This window comes from Gobius niger (genome assembly GCF_951799975.1).
Source record: "Gobius niger genome assembly, chromosome: 4".
Taxonomy (NCBI): Eukaryota; Metazoa; Chordata; class Actinopteri; order Gobiiformes; family Gobiidae; genus Gobius; species Gobius niger.
In genome coordinates, this window is record NC_136855.1 from 3,557,841 (window position 1) to 3,581,690 (window position 23,850).

At 43.7% G+C, this 23,850-nt stretch overlaps 2 protein-coding genes across 2 annotated transcripts in view; one reads left to right on the forward strand and one right to left on the reverse strand.

The window, feature by feature from the left end:
- Window positions 1-23,850, reverse strand: part of tmem208 (transmembrane protein 208) — a 381,758-nt gene that overhangs the window by 166,843 nt on the left and 191,065 nt on the right. The gene's annotated exons all lie outside the window — the stretch shown is intronic.
- prmt3 (protein arginine methyltransferase 3) overlaps window positions 1-23,850 on the forward strand; it is a 101,413-nt gene that overhangs the window by 76,919 nt on the left and 644 nt on the right. The window contains exons 14-15 of the mRNA XM_079555113.1: window positions 7,668-7,718; window positions 9,303-9,390. Coding sequence (XP_079411239.1) covers window positions 7,668-7,718; window positions 9,303-9,390 — 139 coding nt within the window. The remainder of the gene's footprint in view (window positions 1-7,667; window positions 7,719-9,302; window positions 9,391-23,850) is intronic.

The following is a 23,850-nucleotide window of genomic DNA, read 5'->3' on the forward strand; positions in this document are numbered from 1 at the left end:
TTTGGGGATTTTTCTAAATTAATTGCTTTGTGATTTGGTTTCTGTATGTAGAGAAACTGTTGGTTTTCTCATTTAATTGTGTTGTGGGAGGGGCTTCATACTAAGATAAGATGATACTTTATTGATCTCACAGATGGAGAAATTGCATTCGATGAGAGAGCATCCGGCAGCAGCACCCATTCAGTGCGCACCACTCTTTTTTTTTTTTTTATGTGAGGGGCCTTGAGCACCACAAGAGTAGTGTGTGTGTGTGTGTGTGTGTAGGAAGTGTATGAGCACAACGCAGGCTCCAGCTCCAGGAAAGCTGAACAGGCCGGACTGCAAACTTGTAATTATTGTATAGCACTGAGAGAGTGGTGGTGGTCGGAGGGGCTGATGGCGCAGACTGGTTGCCTCGCTTCCGTCAGTCTACCCCAGGGCAGCTGTGGCTACAATAGTAGTTTACCACCACCGAGTATGGAGTGAATGAATAGAGCAATGTAAAGCGTCTTTGAGTGTCCAGAAAAGATATATAAAACCAATGCATTACTATCATTATTATTATTATTATTATTATTATTATTATTATTATTATTATTATTATTATTATTATTATTATTATTATTATTATTATTATTATTATTATTATTATTATTATTATTATTAAAAGCACTGGCACACCGTTGTCTGTACGCAAGAAACCAACTTGATCATTGCTGTTGTTGCTGCAGGTGGAAGATGAGGTTTTCATTCCACTCTTCAACAACATCTCCATTTTAGCTCCTTCAGACTCCACACTTTACAGGCTCCCACTCAGATTAATTGAGCTTTGAATCCAAAAAAGTAGTAGAAATGTTTATAACATTTCTATAACATTTATAGAGATATTTTCACTAATAATTTGTTTAAAAAATAAACAAGATCCAAAATCCCTCTGAGCAAGCCTTTGTGACTGTACAGCACAAAATAAAACCACACATTTAAACCTAGCTTTATTTAGATTTGTTCACTAAAAATATCTAGCCTACTCTGTCTCTAAAATCACAAGTGATGTTTAGTCTGGGGACCACCAGTTCATTTTCTAGTAGGAGAGGTGTGGTTTACGATCGTCCACAGCCATTGGGCTGAATGTCTCTCGTATGCGTCTGTATGTGGCCATAGCCAATCGTATCAGATGACGGATGACACACCCACAGTAAACACCTTTGGCCATTTTTCTGCATAAAAATCCTTATTTGTATCTGGAAACACAATGACAGTAGCACATTTGTTGTTGGTGCAGCCCCAGTGCAGCCCCCGCGGCCCTGTCTCGTGCCCGGGACAGAGCGCCGGTTCCCGGGCCGCGGGGGTAGCTCGGTCACCTCGCTGCCTGGTTTATGGCCCTGTCGGTGGCGCCTGCTGCAGTGCGGACCGCGGTAAAGATTACACTGCTGCTTTCAGACCAAAGGAGGAGCTGCTGTTGTGCACTTCGCCGTGAAATAAATGGTGCATTAAATTTGTTGGTTCTCCGACAATAGAATGTGGCGTCTCTCTCTCACACGGAGCAGGAGCAAAGGAGAAATGTCCTGAAGGAAACGCACAAAGGTTTCTCTGATCATTTATTTTCCTCTGCCTTCATCCAAAAACACCACAAAAACCTGCAGGTGCATAAGGGAAAAACGTCATTTAGAGAGATTTGAAATTCAAACTTTTACATTACTGATATTTTTGATGCATAATGGTTTAAATGTGTGGTTTGATTTGGTGACATATCGGTGACAAAGATTTGCTCAGAGGGACTTAAATAAACTAGCTATTAGCGGAAAGAAATCTGTAAAAAATGTAAATTCTTTTTTGCGTTCAGAGGAATTAGATCATGTAAAAATCCTTCTGTGGAAAATGTTCAAAGTGGAGATGTTAAAGAGTGGAATGAAAACCTTACAGCGTCGTTCGTGCTACACGTGGATACCAAACATGTCAGTGTTTGTGAATGAGTGTGGGAAAGAGCAGGGACAGAGAGTGACCTCCTGTACATCTCCTGCTCAAAGTGACAAAACCATGGTCTGTTTTCTTTAAGAGTTAAATCTGAGATGATCAGGAGAGCGTCTCGCCTTAACCTGGAGGAAGAGGAGGATTCATGTAGGGCTGTGCAATTAATCGAATTATTTTTTTCGTTTTTTTTTTTCTTTACATTTTTTTTTTTCTTGCATTATTTCATGCCGCTGGGATTATGTTCCCTTCGCTTTTCACCTTCCATGGCTCATGCTTTTGCCTGACATAAAAACAAACAGCGCTGTGTGATGATGTCATCAGGCCGCGCTGCTCAGTTTACTTGTGCAGGTGTGAGGGCTGACCAGCAGGGGGCAGGTGTGAAACAGAGACCTCTCCTTAATCGAGGCAAACTTGAAATCATTCGTACTTTAAGGACTATTCAGAAAACAGAAAATATTCAGCATAGTTTTTTTTATTAATAAATACATAAATAAAATAAAGACTTTTTTTTAAAGGCAACAAATAATCGTTTGAATAATCGTGATTTCAACTATGACAAAAATAATCGTGATTATTATTTTCTCAATAATCGAGCAGCCCTAGATTCATGTTTTTCGGGACGTTCTGTTGTACTTTCAGAGACGTTTCAGTGCAGTAAATAAAGTTGGTGCAGAGATGGGTTTACAGTGATGCCAAATGAGGAAAATGCAACTCAATGTATTTACAGCTGTTTTCAATGTTTTAGCTTGACTTGAGTTGAACACTGCAGTACTGTAGTTTGAAGTAGTTTGTATCGTGACCTTAGAACAAAAACAACCCAACACTTAATGGTTTTACTGTCTGGTTTAAGATCGGACACTTGGCTTAGGTTTGACTTCAGAAAGACATTTCAGCAGAAGTAGATCATCTTTACAAGCGCGGTCGATGTTGGATTGGATGCTTCGTGTTGTGTATGAGCCGTTCCCACAATGCAGCGGGGCGTTTGTCCAGTTTGTCCAGTTTTAGGCAAAGGCAATTTTTTTTTGTACACCATTCATACACAAGTTAGTTCAAAGTGCTTCACATTTACATCAGATTACAAGAAGCGGAGCAAGTCAATCAATAAAACTTCTCAAGATTTCATTACGTTAAAAGAAAAGAATAGTGTCAGACTCTTATGCAGCTCAAAGAACTGTTCTGTCTGGATTTAAACTCGAGGCCTGTCTCTGTTCCAGATTGTACATAAAACGGAAACGCAGCCCTACTGTGTTTAGTCCTGACTCTGGGGCCAGCATGAAACTCATATGGCCGTGAAGAGACTTGTAACAGAGTTCTTTTTACACCTTTAACTTCCATACAAAAGATCAAGTAACAAGGACTCTTTTTTTTTTTTCTTCTGCAGTTCCAGCGTTTCCTCCTGAACTTCCTGGATTATACATTGTTAAAACCCCAAACTGTCGTAAACATTTCTGAAGTCCATAATCCAACATTATGTGGGTTCAAAGTGTGACCTGTGCTTCATGTTGCGATTTAAAACATTATTTGAAATTATAAAACGTAAAATACCAAAGGTGAGGTTCCAAAATAAGGTTTTTAAGATTATTTTCAAGCCCCACCTGCAGGAGAGGTCACTTTAAAATCCAAACTCTGGCGTCACAATGTATTATTTTTTATTGTTGTATATTTTATGAAGCATGTTGGATCCTGTCCCCCGGGGGAGTTTTATCACCTCCAGAGTTTTAGCTCACCTCGTAGGGCGTTGTAGGATCAGTTCCAACACTTTCTCTTTTCACACGGGCCGAAGTCAGAGCATAATCTGGGCCTGATGCATCTCCACTGTACTTTGAGCAAAGGAAAAATATATGATCAATGCATTTTTATACATTGGTCACTATTACCTTTCTTTCTTGTTATCTCCAGTGGACTGTACTAAGCCCGACTGATATAGATTTTTGGGGCCTGATGCCGATATAAAGGGGGTTGGCATGTCCAGTAATTTAATGATGTCATTTTGATGTCATTTTTTAAAATGTCTAGTCTATAGTCAAACATTTATTTTTATAGCAAAGGTTTCAACCATAGAATTATACCTATTAGAGGTTGACTGTGTTTTTCTAAAGCCGATCTGCACCACTGATATTTTTTAAAACGTCCCGTCTCTAATCCTGTGTATGAAGCTTCTTAACGTGTCAGTGTAACTGTGACAGCAGGGGGCGCTGTATGAGGGGCATAGAGCGGATTTATTCAGGACATTCATGTGTAGTAGAATCTGTCTGTAATGGTTACGAAATTACGCGCGAAACATAAAAACATTAAACATAAAACAGGTGTATGAACTTGTGACTAATTTTCACCGCAATCTTTCTCAGCTCCTGAGGCTGAGGAAGTTGTGGGAGGCTCATTAAAGCTCTGACTGAGCTCTTTCCCATGCAGAAAAAAGTGTCTATCAGTCGATATAGTAACATACCCAAATATGGGCATGGGAAACATCCTGACTCTCCCAATTACCTGCAATATTGCCAAACGGTATTTTGGTGATATACATTATGTACAGCTGCTGCAGATCAGTCTCCTCATCATGCTCTGAACCGTCATCAGCTCAAACCCCACTTACATTCCCGTTTATGAAAACTCATTGCTCCTCGTTATTTCTGCTGCTGTGTGGTGGCGCGGCGCGACAGAACAGCTAACGGGGCTAATTTCCTCAGCGCGTGTTGGTTTTGTTCGCCGTTGTCAGCGGAAACGCCTGACGCCGCGACCGCCGGCTCATAATTCATGTCTTTTGTGGCGATGACAAGCGTCCCGCGGAGACCAGGGCCCCGGGGACGCGCTGTTGACTCAGCCCGAGCGCTGCGAGGGCCGTCCAAACCGCCCCGGCACTGTTTGTGTTGGCGAGCGGGGAGGGAGTCGTGTGTACGCAGTTAACCCCGGAGCGAGCCGAGCTGCAGACCGCTCTGCCAGCACGCCAGGAACATGTGGGGAAGTCACAATTACTGCACGACTGTAGACGGCGAGGAACGAGCCCAAGACCTGATGATTGAGCATTTTATAGGAACTGAAGTGGAGGCGCTGCAGGTGAAAGCATGGATGTTCCCTGCAGTGGTTAATGTGGAGATTTATAGCTAGTTTTCTCCTTAACGTCTTCGCTTCTCTCCCTGTACAATGTTTTCTATGACTTTTTGGCGCTTTGACCTGGAGATGAATCCAGGTAGTAACTCCAACATGTCTGTGTCGCTCCCTGGTCTTTGCCACGCTTATTCATTCACAAATACTCACATGTTTGGGATCCATGTGTAGCATGAAAGGCTGTGACCGAGATGACGCTGTAATCCAAATATGGTCATTTCCTTTGTGGGAGACAGCAGACAAAGTGACTAAACTTTAGGTCAGTTTCCTCCAAATGAGTTTTTCATTCCACTCTTTAAAGGTACACTGCGTAACATTTCGGACTATACTGTTGGGGCAAAACAAAACATGCTCCTAATGACACAGAAAATGCTGTTACTGCAGTGTGTAATAAAAGAGTGTACTTATGAGAAACTAACCTGTTTAAATCTCAAATTCTACTGCCTTTCGTCACATCTCCATGGAGACGAGCTGGAGACGTACCCGCTCCCAGTACAGTTTATAGTCATATCTTAGGAGGGGTGAGCCTCATAAATGTTTGTTTGTACATTTATGAGGTATTTTTCAAGTATGAAAATATCTGTCATAAAATAAATGATTGTATTTCAGTTTTATTTATTGGGTAAAATTCTAAGCGGTGTGGCTTTAATGTGAATGCTTTTGTCATTATACAACATTGTACAACACTTGGAGCAGCGGGTGACGCCAGTGCTGCGCCCAGAGACCCCTCCAGGTGTGGAGCCAGGCTGATGGTCAGAAACACTTGGCTGGAGGTTTCACCTATTGTACATGATTTTAGTGGTAGGGGAACCGGAGTACCCGGAGGAAACCTACGCAGACACGGGGAGAGCAAGCAAACTGGGAATCAAACCCGGACCTTCTGGCTGTGAAGCACGAGTGCTAACCGCCGGGCTACTGTTATTGGTGTTGAATCGCAACCGAGGTCTTGACGACTGCTGTAACCGAACCTCCAGAGGCTGAGGGTTTTTTCACTTCTGTTTCTGAGATTCGACCGAGAGATGTCGCCGATGACAATTGTGGAGCCTCTGATCTCAGGTTCAGCTGCAACAGATAAAGGTTTCAGTTTCCCTAAAGCAGATTCTGAAGTGTTTAGATCAGGGGTCTCCAACCTTTTTTACCCGGCAAGCTACTTTTACACAACAAATGCGACTTACAGTGGGGGAAAAAAGTATTTGGCCAAAATCCAATAGAATGTCTATGTGAAACTGACCAAACTGACCACTTTTTTTCCCCTCTATTGGTGGACTTCACCCTGGAGAATTAGTACTTCAAAGAAAATGACTTGAGTTTAGTCCTTATACTTTACAATATTGACCAAACTGTTTGCAGATTGTGTTCAGCATGCAGAAAATGCATCTAAAGTTTGAGTTATCAAGCGTGTAGAGATGTAGAAAGTCTTTGGCGAGCTTCTAGTAGCTCCCGAACTACTGGTTGGAGATCCCTGGTTTGGATAGATGCTCAGTGATTCCATCCCAGACTTATTTTTGTCACGTGGCTGTCCCTCAGAGGTGCTCTGACTGTTGGGGAAACTCTTCCTGAAGAAGTATTTGTATTGAAAGTAGATTATGGTGTATCGTTCTAATGTGGGGCAATCAGAGCAAGAATGTGTTGTTTGACTAAAGTCTAAAAGTAACACGACTCCCGTCCATAGACTGTAAAAAATAATACGTCTTCTGTTCACTCCTCCCCGCTTACCATAATGACCACGCTCGTGGGGGAAATCATGGCGGATGTACAGACTCCCCCTCCCCAGCTCTGACGAAGCATGTTCCTAAAAAGGACATACGGGTGGGATCTTCACCGTAGACTCAGCCCTTGCGTGACGTGTAGCTCGCGTTGCTCCCATGCTAACAGTCCGAGCCTCATTAAGTACGAGATTTCAAAAAATCTTTTTACAAAAACCAGCCTGGTTTCATATATTGTGATTAACCCAGCGTAATCTCAGGAGGAATATCTAGTCTAGTCTAGTGTTGAAACAATTGAAACCAGGCGTTAAAGTAGTTTTTAACGTGTCTAAACTCCAATGCTTTTCAATGGGGGCCTAGTGGCTATATGGAGGTACTACAGCAATGGCGGAGCAATGGCGGCCCCCAGTGTCGTGGTCGTAAAGCAGAGCAGCCAGCGGCCATTGCTCCCGTCACTCATTTTAGCTGTTTATGCATTTAAATGTGTATAATATAAAAATTGCAAATCAAATTGCAATATTTGTCCAAAAATCGCAATTTTATCACAGAAGGTTTTGTACATTATTTATGTCTATAGATTTGTTCCACTAAGAACTAAGTTTAATGCTAAACTAGATCAAGCAAGTTTCAAAATCCCTTGTCACTTAAATCTGACAAAGTAAAACCACACATTTAAACCTGGCTCTGTCCAGTATTTAAGCCTCATTTTTATGTGAAAGTGTAAAATGACAGAAAAGTTGCCCTGTTTTTCCTCATGTTTATGCTGGTAATAGAGCAAAAGTGTATGTGTTGCAGGTGGACTGCAGTATTGTGTATATGTAAATCCTCCCCCTCTCTCCTCTGAAGCTGTCAAACCCCGGCGGCGTGTACGCTTTGCGCTGTGGCTCACATCCCTCTCTCCTCCAGGCGCTGCTCGGGTTCTTTGACGTTTGGTTCGAGCGCGGCTGTGCGGAGAAGGTAAGCAGCTCCTTAACACAAACTCATTACCTCGGTGTCGTTCCTGCGCTGTGGAGCGAGGCCGGTGCTGAGCCAAGCATTTACCGCCACACACCACCACACTCCTACCAGCCAGAGCCAGCACTAACACCAGAGGACAGTACCACAGGAAAGACATTAGAAACGACCACCACGCCCTTGTACATGTTGAAGGTCTCAGCCACAGAAATGAGGATTTTACTGTTCCCTAATGTTTCCTATCTGGTGTTTAATGAAATTTCACGCGCCAGGTTTGGCACAAAGGCACCGCTGACAGACTCTGATTTATCTCGCCTCGAAACTTGAAAACAGGGCTCCTCCTTGACATCCAAAGAAGCATTATCCTTGTGGAGACATTTTAATAATCCACAAATGTGAAAAAATGTAACTCCCGCACACTGGGAAGCTTGCAAAAAGTGAGGTTTATTACAACGTCTCGGCTCTAGGCCTTCTTCAGGCAAATGGCTATAGAGTGGTAATGTGTGTGGAATCTGAGAGGGGGCGATCACGATAAACTCTTAAAACAACGAGAGGCCTACTGGATTTTTACCCTTCAGACTTTGGCTCCGAAGGGTCTAAATGATGAGTTCAACCTGAATGTCTATCTATGATAAATAATGCATGGTACTGATGATGTTTAAGCCACTGATATAGTTGTTCTGTCTGAGGTGAACATAGTGATTTTTTTTATTTTTTATTGACCTTTACTTGATGTGAATATACGCAGTCAGTTTTTCCCTCTTTAGACTGACAGTTATATTTGTTTCCCATATGTGTACCACATCCTACTTAGATTAAGTATATAGTGTGATATATTGATGGAATATGTATATATTGTATGTGCACTGATATGGATTGGGTGTCTATGTTATATGGCCTGTGTACCTTTTATTTTGGACGTGGTCATCTTTACCACTCTATAACCATTTGCCTGAAGAAGACCTAGGGCCGAAACGTTGTAATAAACCTCACTTTTTGCAAGTTTCCCAGTGTGCGGGAGTTACAGTTTTTCAGATGTTACGAGCTTTACGCACGACTTCTCCTGGTATGAATCTGATGTGCGAAGCACCCGCTTTCTTCCATAATCCACAAATGAAAATGAGCTGGTAAACGTTTGCACGGCTGCGGCGGAGTGTTTTCATGCAGCTCCGTGCTCTTCCTGGGTACTCAGAGTGGGGATGTGAGAGAGGCGCAAACTCCAGATCCTTAAAGGAATAGGCCACCGCAGTAACTCCTAAAGACTTCCCCTCGCTCACTTCCGTCAATAACCTTTAGGAGTTACTGCTCAGACGCTGTGCTCCTCGTATCATTACGCCTCACAATATAGTACCCCTTTTTATCTGCTTATAAAATCGACATGTTGCTTTTCTGTGTAAATATACTTTGCATGAAAACACTTCACGTAACTTTATTTAAATAGGGAACACGTGGAAGAGCTTGGTAGCTTCTATTGTGAGCTTTTTTGGAGCTATATGACATGTGGGAGAGGCTGCGTTTGCGTGACAGAGCGCACAGACAAAGACCAGACGGGGATATATGCTGCTGTATAACTGTCTGAATCCACAGGTGACGTTCTCCACTGGACCTCACGTCGACAAAACCCACTGGAAGCAGACTGTCTTCCTCCTGGAGAAGCCCCTCCCCGTCCAGACAGGTGAGGAGATGGGCGGGGCTTAGCACAACCCCCTCCCACTGCGGACAGGTGGGAGGGCAGTGGAATCTTCTGTTTGAAGTATATTCATTGTATCGCAGATTCCGGCGCGGTGAAAAATACACCACGCTTTAAAACGAATGAATTCAATAGGAACACGTTAGTGTTAGTTCTGTCATTATAGCCCACTTTGGAGACCATCGCCTGGGTGTTTTCATTTTGTTGTTGGTGGATTTGTTGTTCAGAGATATTATCTTTGTTTATTTATTCATGCATTTATGTTGTTTTTCTTGTTGAGGACACACCACATGTTTTTTTCAGTCTGAAGGCAACACACCGCACATTGCTTTTTCATGCAGTGGTGGATGTTGAGATTTTAGTTAGTTTTCTCCTAAAGATCTAAAGCCCCAGTTATACATTTATTTAATTAGCATATTCAGTATATGGATATTACTACACATTGTAAGCAAAGAAGTGGATGTAGCTTACTGCTAATCACCCAAACTAATAAATTATCCCAAAATAAGCAACACAAGTGAATTCAAACATGCCAAAATGTAGTGATGTTCCCACAAAATGAAGTAGCTTGAATAACACATACTGTGAATGCTGACCTTTGCATTGCAAAAGTCTCTCCGCACGAGTCAGTGATGTGGTTTATTCCATCAATACTCTATGTGTCAGCCTCATCTTTTCACACAATATCCATTAATCCTCGGTCCATGAGGAAAAGTTTGTCAGAGTGTGGTGTATGCGTTTAGGCCGACAGGATGACTCCGCACAGTGATACAGCACAGTCTCAGGGACTTCAGTGACTTCTCTGCGACGTCATCTTTGAGATCTCCAACAGGTCTCGGAGAGATTGTATCTGGACATGTGGTGCACACACAACAATCTCTCTCTAAATGTGGAGAAGACAAAAGAGCTTGGTGTGGACTTTCCAAGACAATCAACGGTGCTGCAGTGGAGAGGGTGACCAGCACTAAGCTCCTGCGTGTGCACATCACAGAGAAGCTCTCCTGGACCATGCACACTACATCACTGGTCAAGAAAAGTAATCGTCTTTACTTTCTCCGCAAGTTAAGAGGAGCCAGAGTCCCAGCCTCGGTTATGTGCAACTTCTACAGAGGGACTATAGAGAGCATCCTGACCAGCTCCATCACTGTGTGGTTCTTCTACAGAGGGACTATAGAGAGCATCCTGACCAGCTCCATCACTGTGTTGGTTCTTCTACAGAGAGACTATAGAGAGCATCCTGACCAGCTCCATCACTGTGTGGTTCTTCTACAGAGGGACTATAGAGAGCATCCTGACCAGCTCCATCACTGTGTGGTTCTTCTACAGGGGGACTATAGAGAGCATCCTGACCAGCTCCATCACTGTGTGGTTCTTCTACAGAGGGACTATAGAGAGCACCCTGACCAGCTCCATCACTGTGAGGTTCTTCTACAGAGGGACTATAGAGAGCATCCTGACCAGCTCCATCACTGTGTGGTTCTTCTACAGGGGGACTATAGAGAGCATCCTGACCAGCTCCATCACTGTGTGGTTCTTCTACAGAGGGACTATAGAGAGCACCCTGACCAGCTCCATCACTGTGTGGTTCTTCTACAGAGAGACTATAGAGAGCATCCTGACCAGCTCCATCACTGTGTGGTTCTTCTACAGAGAGACTATAGAGAGCATCCTGACCAGCTCCATCACTGTGTGGTTCTTCTACAGAGGGACTATAGAGAGCATCCTGAGCAGCTCCATCACTGTGTGGTTCTTCTACAGAGGGACTATAGAGAGCACCCTGACCAGCTCCATCACTGTGTGGTTCTTCTACAGAGGGACTATAGAGAGCATCCTGACCAGCTCCATCACTGTGTGGTTCTTCTACAGAGGGACTATAGAGAGCATCCTGAGCAGCTCCATCACTGTGTGGTTCTTCTACAGAGGGACTATAGAGAGCACCCTGACCAGCTCCATCACTGTGTAGTTCTTCTACAGAGGGACTATAGAGAGCATCCTGAGCAGCTCCATCACTGTGTGGTTCTTCTACAGAGGGACCATAGAGAGCATCCTGACCAGCTCCATCACTGTGTGGTTCTTCTACAGAGGGACTATAGAGAGCATCCTGACCAGCTCCATCACTGTGAGGTTCTTCTACAGAGGGACTATAGAGTCTCTAAATTGTCTCACCTTACGATTCAAACATGTTTAATTTACTGGATTTAGTTGTGTCTTTCTGCCAGTTCGGCGCTAATTTGGTGTGCACAAGCACTAAGCCTCTGTCTTAATTTTCTTGACCCAAATAGAATTCTATATATATGTTTTTCAGTATTTTTCAGTTTCTCTTCTCCAATCCTTTTGGACACACTTTGGATATGGAAAAGGCTAGTTTTATTTTATTTTGTAATGATTATCATTATCAATCAGAACATATGGAATCATGAAACCTGCGCACAACAGTCATATTGGAGGGGAGCCTATACTTCTGAAGTCAATTTTTACTGCGATGTTACGCGGCTCCCTGGGGGCGTAGAAGGATCACAGAGAAGCTCTCCTGGACCATGCACACTACATCACTGGTCAAGAAAAGTAATCACCGTCTCTACTTTCTCTGCAAGCTAAGAAGAATCAGAGTCCCAGCCTCCGTTATGTCCTCCACATTACACCGAGGCCTGGTGGGACTGGGATTGGTGGTTCTTGGAGTGAAAGGTTTGAACCCATGTCGTTAAATCCTTCTCAGTGTCTGCTTGAGGTGAGTATAAATGTGCGTGCGGGATGACGGCAGATCCTTCCGGGCCGCGCTGGGCTTGACAGCTTTTATCCGTCACTCAGAGACAGCAGCTGTAATCTCTGTCTGATAAACAGCGATCCGCCGCGTTACGTGGACACGTTTCTGAAGCGTAGTGATACGGCTCCGCGATAGGAGCGAGCGATCAGAGCGTGTCTGCGGACGAGCTGCTCACCTGCCAGAGTTTCCCCTTTTACGTACAGCAAAAGGCTGACGTTTCCCTGATGTAGCACGGCTTCACGGAAATGAGAGAAACGGTGGTATCTGTCCAACATGCAACAAAGCAACCGGATCAACCAAAACGAGTATGAAGCCATTTGATTATATGAAACTAAGCAAATTCAGCCGTACACAGGGTTTTCATGTTTTTGTTTTTTACTTGACTGGTTTCAGAATAAACATCGTAAAGAGAGAGTTTTTTTTTGTTTGTTTTTGTTTGACAGAGTTCAAACTAAGATATTAAGGAGGAAACAAGCTCAAAATCTCAACATCATGTTTCCTTCTGCATCGTCTCGCCTTAAACTCCTGACAACCTCCCGATCTGCCTTGATGAGTGAAGAACATTGTAACCTCCCCCTTATTAATCTTGTCGGGAGCCGATCTGGAGCGAGGTCCCGCTGCCCCTGAAGGTTTGCACCGATGGAACCGCTCGGGAGGCTTCTCCGGGCGGTGAGATCAGCTCCGGTCTTCGCGGGAGCGTGGTTAAAAGGCAAAGTGAGGGGAGTGTAATCTGTGCCCTCCGCGGCGCCGCTGTGTGTGACCTGATGTTTTAGCGGCTCGCGTCACGTGACCTGCCGTTTCCCCGGAGCCCGAGCAGATGTTCAGAGTCAGCACAAGGTTAATGACTGAGGCTGCATTTAAACACAGTGAAACACAGGCTCGTTTACTGTAGCACCTCGCGCCCGCACTTTTCCACATGACGAGGCTGCAGGCGCTTCAGGCCTCCATACGTGCAGTACGACACCTCGTACGACTACTGAAGGTACAGGGGAGTGTGCAGATCAAGGCCCACTTTCTGACACTGGATGAAACAACTGACCTTTCACAAAACCCCGCCCCAAAACTGTCATTCTCCAGTCATCCCTAGGTCTTGGTGCTGTTACAGTCTTTTTGATACCAGTACTTTAACGATACTTGGGTTTCGATACCTATACAAAAATATTTGTCGTCTAGTACCAGAAAACAGAGCAATAATGTTTGGAAGATCTGCAAATTTACAATATATTTTTGTTTTGAACATACTGAGCACATACTGCAAACAATTAGGTACAGTAAAGAATAAACAGTTAACTTGTAAAGTAATTTTCTTTTAATTGTGTTTTTAGTTGCATAATTACAGGTGCTATTGAAGCGTATGCAGCGTAAAAATAGCGAACAGTGTACTAAAGGTTAGACGCCCCTGTTGTAGAATATATTATGTCTGGCGGATCACAATGGCTTTTATGTTTCCTCACTGAGCCACAGCTACGGGGGAGACAAAGCCACTGCAGCCTCTCTCTCCTCCATAGCAGGACTAGGGGCTGACCCCAGACTGGACAGATTTGATCAATACTGGACAAACATAAGAAGAGAACTGACCCAGTAGTGCAGGAGGAGGACCAGTCCACACGACTGTGCTGCTGCATTTCAGGAGCTCCAGGGTTTTTCTGATTTCACAGGCGGTGCTTTAGCCAAAGATAGTAGTTGTAGCGCTTCCCTTCCTTTGCACATTTTGAATACATTCCTCCACGGCACATAGCAACCCATTTAGACTTGATCCGGAGGAGTTTGAAAAAAGAGCCGCTAACTCGCACTTCTCCCCCTTTATAACATTTGTTAAACACTTCTAGATGGAGTCAAAGATGCAATTTTCTTTATTTCTCCCCATTTTTGCTGCTGCAGTAATTGTGCTTGGACAATAGACAGTTTTGCAATTAGTTTGATCTAAAGTATGTGAAAGTCAAAGCGTTTGTTGATGTGCAGGATGAAGCGTAGAGGGAGATGAAGCGATCTCCAAAAGATTTGAAATGTGTTGACATTTCAAACCAAATCGGGTTTTATTCTCATCTTTAAAAAAAATTAAATAACAGACAAGAGAAAAGAGGCCACAGCAGCTCCTCCTTTGGTGTGTTTCAGCGTGTAAATGCTTTTGTAGTAGCTAGAGGTCTTTTTGTTTTAGTTTGAGGGACTTTCTGCCTCACTGAAAGGTCCTTTTAACTTTAATGATATAATTGCATGAAAAAACAACTTGCTTTGGTGCGTTCGAAAGGTTTAGTAAGGTATTTCACTAATGTCGTCACTGAATTATGAAAGGCGTTCTGGAATTGCAGTTTTTCGCCCTCGGCCCGCGTGCGTCTCAGCTCGGAGGACACCGTTGTTAGCATATTGTCTTGTCGTGGTTTATCTGGCGCAGCAGAGAGCGGCGATAAGCCCCGCTCGGTCATTTATAACGCGCCGTATCAGATGAAGCGCCGCGACGGTGGACAGGCAGCAGACGCCCAGCCCTTTGACTGGGAATGGATCCTGTACAGTAGATAGCGCAGTTTAGGTTCGCAGACAGGAGCAGATATCCACCACGATATTCAAAACGCTCTCACAGAGGAAATGGAATCGGTGGACATCGTCATCCAGATTCAAAATAAATCCAGTCAAAACCATCTGCGGTGTCTCGACTTAAAGAAATATGGCTCATTCACGCAGCGGTCAATGTTTAGATTCGTAGCTATTTTCTCCTTAACGTCTCAGTTTAAAACAGCCCAAACGATCGTTTCTCTCTCTGCGGTGGCTGTGGGCTCCTGTGGTGCAGAGTGTGGGGAGTAAACGGACGTAAACCCAGTCTGAGTGCTCTCTCTGGGCCTCTTCTCTCTCCACAAAGTCACCTTCAACTTCCCACTCCGAGATTTACTGCCCAGGCCTCCTCCTCCTGATCTGTGTGAGAGACTCGCTTCATATTAATATTTATATCAACTGTTAAAAGACCAGGCTGAGCTGAGATGTCCACATGACCTGAGTCAGACCGGAATCTGAACTGCTGCATGAATACAAGAATCCTCTATATATGTTTGTAAATCTGTGAACTCCAGGGTCAGCAGCTTTTCGACAGTTCTCTGCAGAGCCACAGTGCCCACAGTGCTTTGCTAGGATACATTTAATGAAACCTCTGCAGATCAGGGTGTGCTCATATTTCATAACTCACTTGGTGCACTATGGAAAAAAAAACAAAAAAAAACATCTATAGATTTGATTCATTTGCCATGCCAGAAGAATGAGTGATAGAATTCTCTACATGGTTTTATATTACATTTTACAAAATCAAACGTTTACATACATTTCATTAATATTTGGTAGCATTGCCTTTAAACTGTGGCCTGGCTTTCGGCAGACAAAGTATCACAAGTTATATTTACCACCAATTCATTTTCCCGTAGGAGAGGTGTGGTTTACGATCGTCCATAGCTGTTTATTGGGCGCTATGAATGTCATGTGTCTGCACGTGGCCACAGCCAATCGTATCTCGTATCAGATGACGTATGACGTACCCGCTGTAAACTTTCGAGCTAAACTATTTAGAAAACGGTCTAAAGCTTGATCGAAAGATGCCATCGCGTCTGCTGCTGTCATGTTGGATCCATAAATAAACTACAAGCTTCCGTATGTGGATAGTGCGTCATCGTCTTGCCGTCCCTCCTCGTTCAGTGATTGGTTCCCAAATCCATGCTAACATTTCAGCCATGGTCCCCAGGCTGCTGTGAAGTTTGAAATGATTGGAGCGCACACAGCAGATATGGGTACTCCCAGGCTATTTAAACTGTAAACTTAAACTTGGGTCAAACTTTTTGGATTTCCTTCCACAAGCTTCTCACAATAGTTGGATGAGTTTTGGTCCATTCCTCCAAACTGAACTGGTGTACCTGAGACACATTTGTAGCCACCTTGCGTGCTTATGCGTTTTCAGCTCTGCTCAAACATTTTCAACTGGACTGAGATCAGGACTTTGTGATGACCACTTCAAAACATCACTAAACAAAACAACACTATGTTTTTCATGTTTCTTTTGGTGTAAGAGTTCCCTCTCAGCCCATGTCGGTACAGGACTTGTTTCACTCTGGATAATGACAAACTCTGACCAGGTTCAGCATCTTCACCAGGTCTTTTGCTTTTGTTCTTGGGTTGATATTCACATTTCACAGCACGTTCATCTCTGGGACACAGAACCCGCCTTCTGTCTAATCTGTATGATGATTGGACATTTACATCATTGTTTTAACCAATGAATCTGGATCTTCAAGTGTCTTGAAATCACGCCCATGCTGTGCTGTAAGCTAACGTGGTGTGTTCAGTTGATTGGATTTGTTTGCGTTTTGTTTTTGGTCATAAGCTGTGTGTGCAGGTTGCGTAATATAATGTAGTCCCTGGCACTGATGACCGTGTGTGTGTTCTTCTTTCCCTCTGGTCAAATGTGTGTGTGTTGGGTAATGGTGCTAGTTGTCATTGTGTTGCTAGTTGCTGTAGAGGTAGGCTCTATGGGAAGTGGATTTATAGAGAGAGAGACATTTATGCAATTTTGCTTATTGCAGCATCATGACATCCTGTCCTTTCTCTTTTCCTACACCCCTCGTGGGCGACTTGGGATAGTCCGCAATTGACCGGGAGCATCCACAGTATCATAATTCATTTCATTGACAAATGGCTGGTTTTGGAGCTAAGACTATTCTTTTTAAAAAGCTGTACAGAAGCTGCAGACACTGTGTTAAGGCCTATCCTTAAGCACCTAAATGCTAAGAACTTGTTCATTCAGACCAACCAGTTCTTGGTCTGAATGTCACATGGTCTTTTTGTTGAACTGGCACACAACACCAGAGATGGTACTTTACGTAATTAAAGACTTATGAACCTGTTATAGTGACACATAGCTGACATTAAGGTTTCAGTGTAGATCAAGGCCCAATCGCAATTCTCTTTTCTGCCCCTACTCCGCCTACTGTCAGCCGGGTCGCTGTGGCTGCAGCCAGTTAGCCACAGAGCTGCGAGAGATAGAGGCGAGCCAACCGCTCATAGCGCACTCATAGCAGGGACAGGCAGAGGTGTCCCTGAGCGCACTGCGAGCTCAGGGCCAGGGCCTCAGGGCAGTGGAGTCTGCCGAGGTGCATTCAAACCAGGTACAGACTACCTCGGACCCGGGCTCAGAGCACAGGGACAGCGGGGACTATTTTACTGGACTATTGTAATTGTTGCACAAAACGCAGAGTTCTACAACTTTGTAAATGTCGGAAAAAGTGCTTATTTATGATATATTTAGGAATACACAGCTTATTTCAATAAGTGGGCTGGACAGACCCATGGCCAATAGCGATGTTCTGTAGACTACTACAGTGGTCTCTCTCCAAGATTTTTCTTCCAACAGACCGTACAGACTTTAATATTTTCCGCGTACCAGTGTATAGATCCTGTTTCTGTGGCGAGCACAGCCCCACACTCTTCAATACCAGTGTTTAACTCCCATTAGGATGAATACAGTTTGTAGTTTGTCCTGTAAGAACTTAAAAGCCTAAAGGCTGAATGAAGTCGGTTAATATGAGATGAGAAGGCAGCGGATTTTGCGCTCTTGCAGCACACCACGCTCAGTCGGCCTCTTTTTTTCTAGTGACGCCCTCAGGCCACTGGGCGAGAGCCCTGACGCAGCAGGTGTGTGTGCGCAAGATTCCGGGCTTGCCTGGACCCGTGCAGTGACTTCTGATTGGCCAGCAGTCAAAAGAAGCGAGGCTCGATTGTTCTGATTGGTGAACATGTCTGTCAGGCAGGCAGCAGCTCAGACCTCATTTTGGATGTGATAAAGGTGAGCCGTACAGCCCTAGCACTGATCACAGATCTATCCAAATGCTGAAGGATGTGAATCACTGACAGTGCCCGGGTTGGCCCTGGTTCATCACATGACTCTGCAGACCCAGTGTTAGCCCGGCGTTGTGCTCAAAGTCTCCAAGAGCTGCAAACGTCAGTCAGCGCAGACTGATCAGTCAGCAGGTCTGTGCCCCAGAGTCGCACTGTCCTCCTTCAAAAACATCTTCCGTTCCTGTCGAGACGTCCGATACAAAGCACCGGAAGGACGTTCTCTCACTGAGGCCCCGTGGTTCCTGCCTTCACCTCTGACCCCGCGCTGAGAGGAGTGTCCGGGAGAAGGCCATGAATAAAGCAGCGGCTGTTTGTGTCTGCGATAAACATCCTTCTCCCGCGCCGCAATCCGCTCTGTGTCCGTGCCCATTCATCTTCAGCCGGAGTCCGCGTGGCGTGATGGGCCCCGCGCTCGCCGTAATTAACTCTGAGGGAGGGGGGGAGGGGGGGACAGGCGCTGGTCCGGAACAGCCCGTCCCGCAGCTCTGTGCTGTGGCAGAGTCATAAATTAAAGAGCGCATCATTTGTCACGCCTCGCTGTGTCTGAGCGAGAGAGCGGAGGCCCGGGCGCCAACGGGACGCTCCTCATGTTCATAATCATCATAACAATAATAATTATACATTACGTCTCTTCAAAAACAACCCCGAGACGCCTTACACAGAGACACTGCGGAGACTCATCGAAACACAAGTCCAGATTATTTTTGCCTTGATTTGAGGAGGTTCATAACATTTTCTCCCAATGGAATGAAGTCTTTCTGTACAGAATTAAGAAAAAAACATCTTATTGCACTGAAAATAAGAGTAAATATATTAGTGCTCTTAAAGATTAGATAAGAAATGTCCCTTTACTCTAGATAATAAAGCTTATTCCACTGACAAAAAGTTCATTAATGAGTTGAATAAAGGTCCGGTCATTTTAGCTCATCAAGATAAGAGGCTTTTTTTGTGATGCCGATGCAAGAAGTGAGATTTGAAAATGTTATTGTAATCTCAAAGATCTTGAATATTGAAGTTGAACAATTTGCGTCCATCCAGGTTTAAACCAGAGTCACAGATGAAAAAACAAAATCATGGGTGCCCTCTTGTTTGTTTGCTTTGAAAACGTGCACATCCCGTAAACATGGATGTGAGCGTTAAAGACGGGACGTTTTAAAACTGTGAGTGAAACCAGTGGAAAGGAAATGTAATAGCTCAATGCTTTTTGTTTTTTTACATATTTCTAGACACGACATGTTGTTTGGATGTATTATTTTTAATATTATTCGATTTTTCTTTATATTTATTTCTTATATATATATATATTTATCAGGCATTTTTAAAAACATGTTTAGATACATTTTTGTTTCAGTTTTTCCAGATATTTGAATATATATGTTTCGATCTTGTTGGTCATTTGTGCGCCGTGTTCCTCTAAACCGCAGCGTCAGAATCCTGTTTCCCTGTGTTTTTCCTCCGGTTTGATCGTACTGTACTTTTCCACTTGTGTCGCCGCAGTGGGATCTGGGCGGGTCCTCAGGCGCGCTCTGATTGGTCGCTTTCTCCCCCTTCTCCCCCTCTCGAGGCCGGGACCTTGAGCGTCAGACTCACCGTAGGCTTTAGTCCGAGCATAACTCTCCACAGCGGCTGAATTTAAGGCTGAAGGAGAGAGAGAGAGAGAGAGATGGAGCGGGAAGGAGCCAAGATGGCCGCCGTGTGAGATGGAGAGATTTTAGGCGACATTTCAGCATCGTTTGTTTTTCTCTTGTCAAACTAGTACGCTACATTTCCCAGGGCTCTGTCACAAAACGGCGTTTTCAGAGCCCTCTCGAGAAGATTTCATGAATCAGGGTTCTTTCTCCTCACAGCGAGAAACTCAGTGTCACTTTAGAGATTTGTCTCCTTAACATCTTAGTTTGAACTCTCTTTGCGAAGTTTACTCTCGCTGAGCCGGAGATCCCTAGTCATTCCCACACTTCTTCATTCACAAATACTGACGTGTACCACGACAGGCTTTGACCAAGATGACGCTGTAATCCAAACACTGTTAATTTCGTCGACTAAAATATTTAGTCTTAATTTTAGTCAAAGTGTTATTTTTGACGACTAAAATTGGACTAAAACTAAATTAAAAGTTTTTCATGAGACTAAAACTATGACTAAAATGTCCAGATATTTTAGTCGACTAAAATAAGACTAAATAAAAATGAAAGGGAGAGACTGAAATTATCCAAACTTCTATTAACCGTCTGAAAGAGCCTCAGATCATGTAAATTCACTGCCAAAGGATCAGCTCTGAGCTTTGTTCATGTGGAGCAGAAACATGAAGCAGAGGAACAACATTAAATATGACTATAATGAATATTATAAATGCAAAGTCGACTAAATTCGTCTTAAATTTAGTCGACTAAATTTACTTGCAATTTTAGTCGACTAAAACTAGACTAAAATCGAATTACATTTTAGGTCCGTTTTCATTCCACTCTTTAACCACATCTGCACTTTTGTCGCTCCAACAGAAATTTGAATATTTACATACTTTGGCAATGGATTCAAACCAACCAAGTTGACCAAAGTGCTACAAAGGTAAACCAAAAAATCACTAATAACTATATTTTTCAACAACTAAACCAAATCCAAAATCCTTCTGAGCAAATCTTTGTCACTAACATGTCACAAAATAAAACCACACTTTTAAACCTCGCTCTGTCCAATATTTGGAGTTTGTTGCTGAAAATATCAGCAATTTTGGCCGTTTTCATTTATGACTTATATAAGAAACGAAAAATGACAGAAAGCTTTCCAGTCATCATGGCTTTATCCAGGGGTATTTCCGGAGTTGATCTCCTGAACATTTTTGTAATCAGTTAAACTTCTATGTGAGTTTTTCCGTCGTGCTCCTGAGCACAGCGGAGTCCGTCCCACAGAGAGCAGCCGTCAAGAGGCAAAGGTCAGGCTGAAGACTTTAATGAACTTCATTCACAACAGAGACTGAGTTTGGAAATAGAAAAGCTCGGGTGGAACTGGACCTGCGTCTGTCGTCAGTGTTACTAAACTACACCCCAGTCCAGCTGCAGTCCCTCAGCCGCGGCCCCTTCGCTGGCGCTGGGAGGAAGGAAAACGTAACCAAGTGTGGAAATGAGTGCGGGGCGTTCGCCGGCGCCTCGTTCATCACGAGCCGCGTCCATGAAATTACAGCCGCGCAGCGTCAGGAGCGAGCGCGCAGCTTTACTTTCACATTACAGCGGCTCGAGCGCCGAGACAGATGGAACCAGCGAGCCCGCGGCCCCTGGGCACAGGTCAGGCGTCCAGGCACGCGGCAGGGAAAGGGAAATAATAATAAGCAAATGTACTGCCTTTATACATTTCATATGAAAAAGTTTTATGTACCAGGTGCCAAGTCAATAATGGTAAATAATGGACAGACAGGTTTAAATGTGTGGTTTTGCTTTGTGACATATTATGTACAAACATTTGCTCAGACGGATTCTGGATCTGGTTTAGATTTTGAATGAAGTAATTTGTGAAAAATCTGTACAAATCCAAATTCCTTCTTGTTTTTGGGGTTCAAACAAAGCTCAATAAATCTGTCAGGAATTCGATCTGTAAAAGTTCTTGTGTGAAAAAACCTTCCAAATGTGTTTGAGTGGAGTCTTATGGAGCGACTACAGTGCAGATGTTGTTAAAGAGTGGAATGAAGACGCCGCTGCTGTCCCCCACAAAGGAAATGACCATATTTGGATTACAGCGTCATCTCGTGCTGCACATGGACACCAAACATGTCAGTATTTGTGAATGAATAATGTCTTTTTTTTTGGTCTGACGTTAAGATGTGAAGGAGGAAACGTCACATCTGTAAAGCGAGGCCACAGGTGAAGCCTCACTTTCCAGATGTGTCTGGTTGAGGTTGTTGCCACCCCCTGGTTTCCCGGCGCGTCACCTGCTCCTTTATCACAGTGCATCACCATCTCCCATTGCCTCCGTGCGTCTCCTGTTCACAGCCCCGCCCCCTCACTCTCATTAACCCCGTGACGGCGCTGAAGCGTTCCCGCGCGGTCATGAGTTCGCGGTGCAGCGAGGCGATGGACAGCTGCCTGAGCTCAGCTGGAAACGCTGCTTTTATTAACGACTCGTTCGATTCAAACACGTCCAGCGCGAAGGAAACGGACGGATATTTGTATCAGCCACGACACGGGGTTTGATTCCACCCTCTGCCGACAAATGCAGCGCTCAGATCCACCTCACTGAGACAGAGCGGTCATTCAGGGTCGGCCCAAATAAACACGTGGGAAACAATGTGAGAATTGATTGTTTGCCTGCGTTGGTGCTGATCTATGTGCTCGGTGCTAATAGTTCACCAATTGTTAAATCAACAAAAGAAATGCAGAAATGTCATGTTTATTTAAGGATTAAGTTTTTAATTTCTGGAAATTCCCCAAATTTCTTAACTACACTGTGTTCCAAATTTTTATGCAAATGACTTCTACGATTTTCTAAACTGACAACTCAAATAACAGTCAGACTCATTTTCAAATCTTTAACTGGTAGAGGGTCATTTGAATGTGGTTGAAGAAATCTCCCAGTGATAACAGTATTTTTTTAATATATAAATATAGAAAAAAAAAATCAAAATCTACTGTTCCAAATTATTATGCAACTCAGGGTTTCAATACATTTTAAAGCTTGTAATTAACTTAACATTTGTTGAATTTGTAGCATTAGGAGGTCATATTTACTGAAATCAAAAGCTATTTCAATTAAAAACATCTCAACAGGTCAAGTTATATTTTACCATAGGAGCCCTTGTGTGAGAGCAGCTTCAAAATTCTTAAATCCATTAAACTTGTGAGTTTTTGGAGAGTTTCTGCTTGGATTTCTTTGCAGGATGTTAGAATAGCCTCCCAGAGCTGCTGTTTGGATGAAAACTGCCTCCCACCCTCATAGAAGTTTTTCTTGTTGAGGCTCCAAAGGTTCTCAATAGGGTTGAAGTCAGGGGAGGAGGGGGTCCACATCATCAGTTTCTCTCCTTTTATGCCCATAGCAGCCAGTGATGCAGAGGTATTCTTTACTGCAGGACATGGTGCGTTGTCATGCATGAAGATGATCTTGTTCGGGAAAACACGGCTCTTCTTTTTCTAGCATAGAAGAAAGTGGTCAGTCAGAAACTCCACATATTTTTCAAAGGTCATTTTCACACCTTCAGGGAGCCTAAAAGGGCCTAAAGGGGCCGGCCAGCTCTCCCCCCATGATTCTAGCCCAAAACATGACTCAATGCCCCCTCCTTACTGACTTCACAGCCTTGTTGGGACATGATGGCCATTCACCAACCATCCACTACTCCATCCATCTGACCATCCAGGGTTACACGGCCTCATCAGTGAACAAGACTGTTTGAAAATGAGTCTTCATGTATTTCTGAGCCACTGCAGCCGTTTCTGCTTCAGCTTCAATGAACAGTTTAGAATAGAAGGTTTATGCACAACTGCAGCCTCTGGTGGGTCCTACACCTTGATGTTTGGAAGACTCCAAAGGCACCAGTAGCTTCAAATACCTGTTTGCTACTTTGTAGCAGCTGTTCTCTTAATCTGATGTATTTGTCTGGCAGAAACCGTCCTCATTGTGCCTTTCATCTTTCGTGAAATATTGAAGGTTTTTATACCTAGACCAAGGCATTCAACTATTTCATGCTTTTCATCAGCAGAGAGATCCTTTTTCTTTCCCGTATTGCTTGAAAATGATGATCTGCTTAATAATGTGGAACCTCCTTTTTCAGTAGTTTTTCCCTTAACCTGAAAACTAATCATCACAGGCGTCAGAGATTAATGTCAGCGATT